Source organism: Chiloscyllium plagiosum, chromosome 18, assembly GCF_004010195.1.
Source record: "Chiloscyllium plagiosum isolate BGI_BamShark_2017 chromosome 18, ASM401019v2, whole genome shotgun sequence".
Lineage (NCBI taxonomy): Eukaryota > Metazoa > Chordata > Chondrichthyes > Orectolobiformes > Hemiscylliidae > Chiloscyllium > Chiloscyllium plagiosum.
Window position 1 is genome coordinate 68,152,686 of NC_057727.1, and position 12,988 is coordinate 68,165,673.

At 44.5% G+C, this 12,988-nt stretch overlaps 1 protein-coding gene across 1 annotated transcript in view; it reads right to left on the bottom strand.

Moving 5' to 3' along the window:
- LOC122559167 (oxytocin receptor-like) overlaps positions 1-12,830 on the bottom strand; it is a 50,885-nt gene extending 38,055 nt beyond the window's left edge. Inside the window, exons 1-2 of the mRNA XM_043708542.1 lie at positions 12,561-12,830; positions 10,076-11,352 (exon numbers count right to left, since the gene is read on the bottom strand). Of these exons, the coding sequence (XP_043564477.1) occupies positions 10,076-11,000 (925 nt within the window). The 5' untranslated portion in view covers positions 11,001-11,352; positions 12,561-12,830. The remainder of the gene's footprint in view (positions 1-10,075; positions 11,353-12,560) is intronic.
- Positions 12,831-12,988: the final 158 nt, after the last annotated feature.

Here is a 12,988-nt window from a genome sequence, read left to right on the forward strand (position 1 = left end):
TACCTTCATCAATGTGTTTTGTCACATCCTCAAAGAATTCAATAAGGTTTGTGAGGCATGACCTGCCCCTCACAAAGCCATGCTGACTATCTCTAATCAAGCTATGCTTTTCCAAATAATCAAAAATCCTGTCTATCAGAATCCTCTCCAATAATTTCCCCACCACCGATATAAGACTAACTGGTCTGTAATTCCCAGGGTTATCCTTATTCCTTTTCTTGAACAAGGGAATAACACTTGCCACCCTCCAATCATCTGGCAGTACTCCAGTGGACAGTGAAGACGCCAAGATTATTGCCAAAGGCACACCAATCTCTTCCCTCACTTCCCGTAGTAACCTAAGGTATACCCTCTGGCCCAGGGGATTTATCTATCCTCATGTTTTTCAAAATTTTCAACATATCCTCCTTCTTAACATCAACCTGTTTGAGCATATCAGCCTGTTTCACACTGTCCTCACAAATGACAAGGTCCCTCTCACTAGTGAATACTGAAGCAATGTATTCATTAAGGACCTCCAGTACCTCATACGACTCCAGCACAAGTTCCCTCCACTATCCCTGAGCTCTCTCCTCACTCTTGTCATCCTCTTGTTCCTCACATAAATGTAGAACGCCTTGATCCTGGGTTTTTCTTAATCCTGGGTTTATGTTTTTTCATGCCCCCTTCTAACTCTCTTCAGTCCATTGTTCAGTTCCTTTCTGGCTACCTTGTAACCTTCTAAAGCCCTGTCTGATCCTTGCTTCCTCAACCTTAAGTAAGCTTCCTTCTTCCTCTTGACTAGATGTTCCACACCTCTTGTCATCCAAGGTTCCTTCACCCTAGCATCCCTTCCTTGCCTCAGTGGGACAAACGTATCCAGCAAATGCTCCCTAAACAACCTCCATATTTCTGTCGTGCATTTCCCTGAGAATATATGCACCACAGTTCCTGCCTCATAGCATTATAATTCCCCTCCCCCAATTAAATACTTTTCTATACCGTCTGCTCCTATCCCTCCTAAAATAAAGCTCAGGGAGGTGTGCTCACTATCCTGAAATGCTCTCCCACCGAGAGATCTGACACCTGACCTGGTTCATTGCCAAGCACCAAATCCAATATGGCCTCCCCTATCTACATGTTGAGTCAGGAACCTATCCTAGACACACCTGACAAAATCTGCTCCATCCAAATGTTTTGCACTTAGGAGGTTCCAATCAATATTAGGAAAGTTGAATTCACCCATGATAACAGCCCTGTTACTTCTGCACATATCCAAAATCTGCCTCCCAATCTGCTCTTCCGTGTCTCTGTTGCTATTGGAGGGGTGGGTCTATAGAAAATTCTCAATAAAGTGACTGCTCCTTTCCTGTTTCTGACTTCCACCCATTCTGATTCTGTAGACAAACCCTCCTTGACGGCCTCCCTTTCTGCAGTTGTTATACTATCCCTGATTAGCAAAGCCACTCCCCCACCTCTTTTACCTCCCTCCCTATTCCTTTTGAAGCATCTAAATCCCAGAACATCCAACAACTATTCCTGCCCCTGTGATATTCTAGTCTCCATAACAGCCACAACATCATAGCTCCAAGTACTGATCCATGTTCTAAGTTCATCACCCTTATTCCTTATACTTCTTGCGTTAAAATAGACATACTTCAACCCACCACACTGACTGCAACTTTGCCCTATCAACTGTCTGTCCTTCCTCACAGACTCTCTGCAAGCTGTATCTGCCTGTTCACCAGCTACCCCATCCTCTGATCTGTATCTGCGGTTTCCCTCCCCCTGCCAAACTAGTTTAAATGCAACCGAAGAGCTCTAGCAAACCTCCCACCCAGGATAAATTGGTAACCCTCCAGTTCAGGTACAACCCATCCTCCTGTACAGCTCCCACCTTCACCAGAAAGTATCCCAATGATCCGTATATCTGAAGCCCTCCCTCCTACATGTGTTCAGCTGCATTCACTCTCTGTTTCTAGCCTCACTAGCCCATGGCACCATAGCAATCCTGAGATTACTATTCTGCTCGTCCTACCTTTTAGCTTCCAATCTAACTCCCTATATTTACTTTTCAGTTCCTCATCTCTTTTCCTAGCTGTGTTATGTGTACCACAACTTCTGGCTGCTCCCCCTCCCCCTTAAGTATCCTGTAGACTTGACCAAGACATCTCAGACCCTGGCACCCAGGAGGCAACAACCATCTGGGAGTCTCAATTGCGACCACAGAATCTCCTGTCTGTTCCTCTAACCACTGAATCTCCTATCACAATTGTTCTTCTTTAAAATACATTTTCTAAAAAACAGTAATGGAAAATATTGAAAAGCTACACTATAGTGACTTTGTAGTGTTGTAGAACAGAGAGACCCGAGGGATTCGGGTGCTTAATTCTGTGAAATTAGCATCAGAGGTACACAGGGTGGTGTTTAGCACCTTTACCTTCATTGCTCAGACCTTTGAGTATCGGAGTTGGGACATCATGGTTGGGTTGTACAGGACATTGGTAAGGTATCTTCAGGAGAACTGTGTTGAGTTCTGGTTGCCTTGCTATATGGAGGGTATTATTAAAAGGAGAGAGTTCAGAGAAGATTTACCAGGCTGTTCCTGGGAATGGAGGGTTTGAGTTATAAGGATAGGCTGGGACTTTTTCTCCTGGGGCAGAGGAGGTTGAGGGGTGACCTTACAGAGGTTTATAAAATCATGAGGGGCATAGATAAGGTGAAGGGCAAGGGTCTTTTCCCTAGGGTGGGGAGTTCAAAAGTGGGTGCATATTTTTAAGGTGAGAGAAGATAGTTTTATAAAGGACATGAGGAGCATCCTTTTTTTACACAGAGATTGGTTTGTGTGTGGAATGTGTTGCTGGAAAAGCGCAGCAGGTCAGGCAGCATCCAAGGAGCAGGAGAATCAACGTTTCGGGCATGAGCCCTTCTCCTGCTCCTTGCATGCTGCCTGACCTGCTGCGCTTTTCCAGCAACACATTTTCAGCTCTGATCTCCAGCATCTGCAGTCCTCACTTTCTCCTTGTATGTGGAATGAACTGCCAGGGGAAGTGGTGGATGCAGGTATAGTTGCAATATTTAAAAGACATTTCACTAAGTTCATGAGTAGGAAAGGTTTGGAGTGATATGGACCAAACTCAGACAAATGAGACTAGTTTAGTTTGGGAACATGGTCAGCGTGGACGAGTTGTTTCATATGCTGTATGACTGTATAACTTGACAGGGTAAATGCTGAAAGGATATTTCCTCTCATGGGAGAATATAAGGTATAAGCTTAGAATTAAGATGCACCAATTTAAGACTGAGGTGAGGAGGAAATTCTTCTTTTAGAGAGTTGAGAGTCTTTGAAACACCTTACCACAGAAAGCTGTGTTTGCAGAGTTCTCATGTATATTTAAGGTTGAGACAGAATCTTGATCAGTAGGGAATCAAGGGTTATGGGGAAAACACGGGAAAGTCAACCCAAAGAGTGTGGGATCAGCTATGATCCTACCTGAGTGGTGGAGCAGGCATGAAGGGCTGAATGGCCAACTCCTGTCCCTATTTCTTATAGTCATATTTGATATTCCGCTGCAAACAGGTGTGTTTCTTCCACTGGCAATTCCCACTGCTAATCTTTTTTTTCATACAGGGTAGAAACAGGCCATTTGGCCCAACTAGTCCACAATGACCCTCCGAAGTGTATCTCACCCAGATCCATTCCCCTACCCTATTACTCTACATTTCCCATGACTAATGCACCTAACCTACACAACCCTGTGGGCAATTTAGCATGGCCTCATTCTCGAGATTTTCACTCTGTCGGGAATCTGACGGGTAGCCTCTCCCATGATTAAATGGGCTGGGCTGCCATGATTTCTGTCAAGACAGGCTGATGACTAGATCGCTAAGGCACTTGTGTGTTCACAACTTGAACGTGGACGGGAATGCATCTGTGATGTGGTCAGGTTTAAGACTCAAAGACCTCTTGAGGGTGAAACTCAGGGAATGGGACATGTCAACCATTAGGAGAAAAATGCACAAGAAAGAATTCCCTGGGGAGTGATCTCAAGTAGTGACATTATTCCCTTCAAGCATCAAAGAATAGCAGCAGCTAAGAACAAAAGGGACCTTGGAAAGATTAAGCAGTCCAAACAAAATTAGACAATTCAATCTTGCCCACACTGAGGAAAGTCATGCAGGTCCACAATTAGGCTCCACAGATATGTTAGAATACAAAGTAGGTGACACTATGTGCACAAGCAATGACTAACTTTGATAATGAAAGGGACTGATAATGATCTAAAATGGAGGAACAGGAGGAGAGCATTTAGTCTCTCCAGCCTGTCTCACCAGGCAATGAGGCCATTATTGGTGTGTAACCTTGAGATCATTGTTAGTCTGGGATAGCCCAATCTTTGCTAAATATTCCTTCATACCTTTGCTTAAAAAATATCTACCAATCCCAGAATTAAAACTGACAACTTGGTTAACATCAGTTTTGATTTGTGGAAGAGAGTTCCAAATTTCTACCACCCTTTAGGGTAAAGGTGACTTGTAATTTTATTCCTGAAATGTCGGGCTCTAATTTGTAGACTAGAACCCTAGCTTTGATCATCCCAGCCAGAGAAAATAATTCCTCTCTGTCTGCTCTGTCATTTCCCCTTAATATCTTGAGCCATCAACCAAATCACTCCTTAACCTTCCAAATATCAGGCAATGTAACACTGTTAAAAATCACACAACACCAGGTTATAGTCCAACAGGTTTAATTGGAAGCACACTAGCTTTCGGAGTGACGCTCTTCATTAGGTGATAGTCGCTCCGAAAGCTAGTGTGCTTCCAATTAAACCTGTTGGACTATAACCTGGTGTTGTGTGATTTTTACCTTTGTACACCCCAGTTCAACACCGGCATCTCCAAATAATGTAACACTGATTTGTGTAACCTCTCTTCCTAATCTAACCATTGGAGTTCAGGTATCATTCTGTTAAATCTGTTTGCATTCCCACCAGGATCAAAATATCCTTTCTAAATTGTGGATCACAATGCTGTTGAAAGTACTCCTGGTGTGGCCTAATCAAGATTATGTAGAAAACATGACTTATACTTCCTCTTTCAGTGCTCTTTTTGACTATTTTCTGTACCTGTTCATGACAATTCAATGACCTATATACCAAGGCTGCAACTCACTTACAATCTTAATTGTTTCCAGCTTCTCAACATTTAAAAGCTCTATTCATTAAGTTTGCATTTATCACATCCACTTGGTCATCCATTGCGTTTCTTTTCTTTTGGCACATGGTGGTTCTTGTCCCTTAGAGGTATAAACTGATTTTGTGTCTCAGTAAGTCATCTTTTGAACACCTCCTAATGACCTTTTGTTATTTTACCCATTAGCAGATTTGTTCATTTTACTATCTCTGTCTAATGCCTTTGTAGTCAGCTTTAGCTAAATCTAGTATCTGTCATTGGCATTTCCTCCTTTTTAAACATTATATTGAACTTGATCACATTGTGATTACATTAGCACATTGCTCACACACAGGCTATTGTCTAAATCTGACCTATTAGTCATTATTTATTATGAAATCAAAATATGTTCAGCCTCCATGTCAGTCCCAGGGCATACTGTAGCAGAAGACTATCACACTATACTCATTCAAACAATTCATTATCATCCAACTTATTCCCAACTACCTGAAAGTTAAAATCACCCATTATTCCTATTTCAAGATGCCCTCTACTGGGGAAATGATGGGCACAGGTGGGTCTTCTGAAGGAGCAGATCCAAGATGCCCATGTTATGGCCACTGCAGAGAGGAACAAAGGCTTGCTTGGAGCTTTGGCCAAAATCAACTCAAAAGGACAGCTGCATTTGCAATGAACTGCTCTCTAAATAATTGACCGATCTCCATGTGTTCAATTAGGCAGCAAGAGATTTTCGGAGTTTCACAAGGGTTTTATTGTAGGTCTATAGTTTAGCTCAAATACCAGTTTCCACATTTTCCTTCTGAATTCTGTTCCCTGTCCAGAAGCCAACCCCCAATAGGGAAGACCTTTTTTAAAAAAGTCAATGCAATGACCAAATCGCCTACATCTCTGAACCTAATCATACCGCCCGGGTCTGGAGGGACTGTTTTATGGACTGTCTTATTGTTTTTCTTCATCCGCTTATTCCTATGGCAATTTACGGTTACTTAACCAATATTAGGCTATGAAAGTAATACAACCAAATAACAGTAGGTTGGGCTTGTACTCATTGACATTTAGAAGAATGAGAGTCGATCTTATTGAAACATATGTGACTCTTAGGCGATTTGAAAAGGCGGATGCAGAAACGCTGTTTTCCCTTGCGGGAGAGTCTAGGACCAGAGGGCATCATCTCAGCACAAGATTTAAAACAGATGAGGATGAATTCTTTTCTCTCAGAGGGTAGTGAAGCTGTCTAATTCTTTCCCACAGAGAGTTTTTGAGGCTGGGTCATTAAATATATACAAGACAGATAGATTTGTAATCAGTAAGGGAATCAAGCGCTGAGGGGAAAGGATAGGAAAGTGGAGTTGAGGATTATCAGATCAGCCATGATGTCATTGACTGGCAGTGCAGACCTGATAGGCTGAATGGTCTGCTTCTGTCCCTGTATCCTATGACCTTATATTGCCTTTCCTCCTTGTCTAATCATTACATTAGTACAATTTACCACTTCACAGTTATTACCAGGTTATTATCCCACTCCAGCAAGAGTCTTAAATGTTTTTTTCTAATTTTAAATTTGATCCATAAAGTCTACATTGTGTGATTACCTTTTGTTATGTTCTTTCATAAAATTGAAGTCATTTTCTCCTTAACCACTAGAACTACAGCTCCTCCATTTTATGAATTTTCCTGTCATTCTTGTAGCCTCTTTAAACGGGTAAATTTTGTTTCCAGACTTGACAATTTTGCAGCCGTGACTCAATATTGGCTACAGTGTCATACCCTCCAAACTGAACTTGAAATGAACAAATGCAGTTTATTCAATTTGTTCTCTGTTTGTGTATAAAGAATGCTTCTGAAGCAGGATCACCTGGCCTGAAACATTAACTATTTCTCTCTCTACAGATGCTGCCAGATCTGCTGAGTTTATCCAGCATTATCTGTGTTTGTTTCAGATCTCCCGGCTCTGCAATTCTTTGCTTTATATTATTGAATAAAGAATGTTTATTTGGGTCACATACCATAACCTGTCCCTTGATTCTTAAGTTTCATTCATTTTACTTCTGTCTCCTTCATTAATAACTTTATATCTTTTAATGTTCTCTCTATTTGTAGTACCTAAAGCCCAAATTTCGGTATGCTGTTTCCTTCAACTGTTTTGGAACTATTATAATGTATATCTACTGTACTCCATCTGAAATCCTCCCCCCTCCCTCTCCAACCGGATGAACTCATTAACTAGTTTAAAGTCCCAGTAATCAACGTTATAGCCCTTTCACTGGTCCGTGCTTTGCTCAGGTCAGGCTCGTGCTAATAGCATGATTCCCTCTGTTTTCCCCATTCCACTCTTTTCTGTCCCACACATTGTTCTTCTTCATCTGCTTCTTCCCATGCCAATTTACAGTTACTTAATCAATATTAGGCTCTGAAAGTAATACAATCAAATAACAGTCAATATGACTAATACATATATGTCAGAATAATTAATGGAACAATATTAATGTGACACTTAATACAATTGTTATAAACCTGTCAATCTAATAATACTTGCAATTGTGATGATCAACATAAGTATTTAGTATAACAATATAAAATAATTAATTTAATGTTGCCAGTCACCACTCCCTCATTCACCTTCTACACCTGCTCACCTCTCTGAAATTTAGCATAATTTCAGGTACCCATTCTACTAAATAACCAAATGAAAGTGAAGCTGTTAACAGCTAAATAGCTGGGATCAGTGCTTGGACCATAGCAATTCACAACATATATTCATGATTTAAGTGAATGAACTAAGTGTTGTATCTCCAAGTTAACAGACGACACAAAGCTGGGTGGGACAGTGAGCTGAAAGACGGATGCAGAGATGTTTCAGTGTGATTTGGACAAACCGAGTGAATGGGAAAATGCATAGCTAATGAAGTATAATGCTGATAAATGTGAGATTATGCAAATTGGTGGGAAAAACAGGAAGGCAGATTTTTACCTGAATGATTAGGAAAGGGGAGGTGCAATGAGACCTGGGTCCACCAATCACTGAAATTACGCATGCAGGTGGTAAAGAAAGCAAATGGCCTTCATTGCAAGAGGATTCAAGTACAGGAGGAGAAAGTGAGGTCTGCAGATGCTGGAGATCAGAGATGGAAATGTGTTGCTGGAAAAGCGCAGCAGGTCAGGCAGCATCTAGGGAACAGGAGAATCGACGTTTCGGGCATTAGCCCTTCTTCAGGAATGAGGAAAGAAGCGAACGAGGGCATAGATAACACTACAGACAGGAGTGATATCCAGGAAACATGGTGGATAATAATAGTAAGGAAATCGGCGAAGTAGGATGTAAAAAACAACGAAGATTAGATCAGATGCTGCCATGGCCACCAGATAACAAGTGCTGCATGTAGAAAGACCACATTTGCCCCGTGCTAAGATTATAATCACCACGAGGCTAACTGTAAGAGGGAAAAAGGACAAGTTGAAGATACTGATCAAACATTCTCCGTGCCTGAGCTGTGGTTGTAAGTAATGGCACAGACATAATTGTTGTTCCATCCATATGAAGTTCAGAAAATCTGAACCACAGCAACAAAATATCTCTGAAATAAATCATTTGCACTCTTCGAAGACATAGTAAAGATCATGAGCAAAGGATTTCTCACAGAAGCATAGTCATGTTCTCAATTGTTTTGGGAGGGGAACAGTAGTGGATGATTTTACCTGTTTTATAGGTTACTCAGACTTCCCATAAGACGACAGTATCCAAACAAAGACATCTGGGATCTACAAAACCAAGAACGGCAGACACCGGACATGGACACTGATTGCAGTATTTCTGTATTCGATTTCAGAGTCTCCATAACTCAGATTACTTAGGGCACTACATATCCACACAATATAAAAGACCATCGAATCACTCCACAGTGTACAAGAATGGACGAACAAATCATCGAGATAATCCCTATATCGTGCAGCATTGTAAATCCTGACATTCTGAACTATGAAGATATTCAGGAGTGAATCCAATAGCTGGGTACAGAGAAGCCAGTGAATCCAATCACCATACAACCAGTTGGATTCCCACCGCAACCATACGAACTTCAACACCCACCTGTCCAAGACTGTATACCACAGCTCCCAACGAAATAAAAGCTGAATCCATGCAGCATTGTTCAATGCAACTTTTTGGTTTAGAAATCAGACTCTGTATTTTGGATTAAGCAAGGCTTTCTGTCTGATGTTCAGGCTCACATTCCCAAGCTCTTCTTCTGGACCCTTTTCTTGTGAACAGAGATCAAACTTCCCACTGAGCAAATACATGAAACCATCTCGATCAGAAGCAACCTGGATGGTCTCATCATTGTTCACAGTGTAGTTGTCAGGCCCAACTTCAAGTGTCTGCATCGCCCTTTTCGAGAGACCAAAGCAGAATAAAGAAGATTATACTCAATGATAAACCACAACATTTACACCTGTATTTCGTATTTGGAACATAAATATCAAATTGGCTTCTAAATCAGCCAGGAATCCAGCGACTGAATTGACTCATATTCAGATACTTCTGAACAATTATCATTTGTCATTTCTCTCTTTATCTTTATCTTTCATTCCCTCTTGTTCTCCCCATCCCCCTCACTGGCAGCCTCTCCCTTTGTCTCTTTCGTTCTATGCGTAGGGGGGATTGAGCTGGATGATGAAAGTGGGAACAGATGGGAATGAAGCTGGATGATTAAAGTGGGAACGGGGGATTGAGCTGGATGATGAAAGTGGGAACGGGGGGATTGAGCTGGATGATGAAAGTGGGAACAGGGGGATTGAGCTGGATGATGAAAGTGAGAAAGGGGGTGGGGGGATTGAATTGGATGATGGTCATGATGATTGGCCCCGCGTGGGTTGGGGAGTGGGGGAGGAGGAGGGAGAGACTTACTCTCTTCGGGGGCGTGCTCGTCCCACACCTTCCACATCTGCACGACGAAGAACGGCGTCCAGCAGACCATGTAGGCCAGGACGATGACGAAGGTCATCTTGACGGTGCGGATCTTGGCGCGGGAGATGATCTTGACGCTGCTGACCCGGGACAGCATGAGGCTGCCGGCGGCGGACGAGGAGGCGCGGGCTTCCCGCTGGGTCTTCAACTTGACGTTGCGCCAGATCTTGAGGCTGATGAGCGAGTAGCAGACGGCGAGCACGATGACGGGCAGCACGTAGACGGCCAGGGTGATCCAGGTGACATACGCCCGGGCTCCCCAGGGCTGGGCGAAGTCCCCCCAGCAGTCATAGGCACCTGGCACCACTTGCTTGAGGGAGAAGATGAAGACTTGGGGGATGCTGAAGAGGAGGCTGACCACCCAGGAGCAGACCACGTAGGGCCTGTTGGAGCGCTGCTGCAGGGACTTGAGCGGCTGGCAGATGGTCAGGCAGCGGTCAATGGACATGACGATGAGCAGGTAGGTGGAGGCGAACATGCCGACCACCTGCAGGTACTTGACCGCCCGGCAGAGGAAGTCGGGCGCCTGGAAGCGGAAGGTGACCTCCCAGATGAGCTGGGGCAGCACCTGGAAGACGGCCACCACCAGGTCGGCGATGCTCAGGTGCTTGACCAGGTAGAACATGCGCGAGGAGGTCTTGCGGCGGCTGGAGCGGATCGCCAGCAGCACGCCCAGGTTGCCGCTCAGCGCCAGCACCAGGATGACGGACAGAACGGCCACCTCCACGCGCGCCACCAGCGCGTTCCTCACCACCAGCAGCGGCGGCGGAGGGGCAGGGGGGTCGCACGGAGAGCTGGCGTTGTCCGGGCCGACCCCGGAGCCGTTCACAGACGCGTTGCCCCACTGGTTGCAGAGCCAAGCCATCTGGTTGGTATTTCTGTTGCGGACGGTGCAATTTCCGCGCTCACTTTTATTGCATGGCTGCAAGCTTGATGCAAATTCCTCTTCTCTCTCTTTTACCTTACAACCCGCCACTACCACCACCTCCTCCCCCCTTCTCTCTCTCTCTCTCTCTCTGGGTTGGATCTGGACTTTCTCCCCACACGTGGGTGGATCTCTCCAGGAGCCGGCTCCCGCAACTTATCGATCAGTCTCCCCTCGGCTCCCCCGGGCTCTTCGCCTTCCCGCCGGCTTTACTCCCCGCCACTGCCGCCGGCTCGGATCGTGTCCACTTCGTCGGGGGACCCCCCGGTCAGTTTCAGCCTGTCCACCGGGGCTGAAGAAAGGCAGAAAGAGACACTGTCAACAGCGCGGCCAGTCCAAACTGTGTTCTTTACAAAGTCCAGTCTCATTCTCGCCAAAGTCCCTGCATCAAAGATGTGCAGGTTAGGTGGATTAGCCATGCTGAATTGCCCTGTACTGTTCAGGGACGTGCATGTGAGGTGTACTGGACATGCTATTTTGTCCTGTAGTGTCCAGGGATGTGCATGTTAGGTGTATTGGATATACAGTACTACTTTGCGCGATAGTGTCCAGGGATGTGCATGTTAGGTGTATTGGATATACAGTACTACTTTGCCCTGTAGTGTCCATGGATGTCGGTGTATTGGACATACAGTATTACTTTGCCCGATAGTGTCCAGGGATGTGCATGTTCGGTGTATTGGATATACAGTACTATTTTGCCCTGTAGTGTCCAGGAATGTGCATGTTAGGTATATTGGATATACAGTACTACTTTGCGCGATAGTGTCCAGGGATGTGCATGTTAGGTGTATTGGATATACAGTACTATTTTGCCCTGTAGTGTCCAGGGATGTCGGTGTATTGGACATACAGTACTACTTTGCCCGATAGTGTCCAGGGATGTGCAGATTGCTCATGGCAATGAAACATCCATGAGGGGTTATGGGTTTGGGTGGGATGATTTTCGGAGGGTCGGTGTCGATCCGCTGGGCCGAGTCGCTACTTTTTGCATTATAGGGATTCCATGATTTTGTTTGACACCCTCGCCCTTTTTAAGAAATTCCCCTTTCTAGACTTAATAAGGAATTGGTCCCAAACCCCCCCCCCCCCCAACCCTTACCCCAAGTGTTTGCATTGGACCCTGCCTTTTGAAATATCCTTTCTGAGAGTTTTTTTTTAATGGATCCGATTCTATCCCAACCTCCAGTCAAAGCAAAACACAATTACACAACTCAGTGAGTTGCTATTCGTTGGCAAGTTAACTCACGGCCTGAAATAGATGGAGAGCGAATCGTTTTAATTTTTTGTTTCAAACGCAGACGTTGTTCAAATAGTTCGAGATCCAACTTTAACACAACCTATTGACAGTAATGTAGATACTAGACAACACCAGCACGGACATTTATTGTCTCAGGCATTCTTATGTAATCAAAAACTTCCCAAATAATTATTCACCTACCGTACCCCGGAGACAATTACATTTCTGTAGCTAAAAGCTGAACAAATATGAAGAGTTACCTATTTGGTGTAACAGCGCAAAGTCCTGCAGCTCGCTGTCCTCATAGCCAACCATCTGGGAGTTATCGTTGTGAAAAAAGTCTGCCTTCAGGAATTGACACCAAGCTGCGAGCACGTTTATTTCACCTCCCCCCCTTTCGTTGGGGGGGTTCGGGTTTGCACTGTGGCTTCCTTCTCGCTCGTTGACAACTGTATCAGAAGCAGCAGTTCCCACAGACTGACCTGAGTTTGCAGCTGTCAAATATTTATAGCAGATTCTGGGCAGGGCAGCGAGCGGGCCGGCTCTCCGCGATAGGGGGTGCTGCGAGACTCAGCAACTCTCGCTCAGTGTCCTGAGAGGGTTTCAGCGCTTAATCCACATCAGAGGAAAGAACAGGAGAGGGACACTGACAGGGGTCAGAGAGGTGGGGAGGGGGGAAGAGTGACAG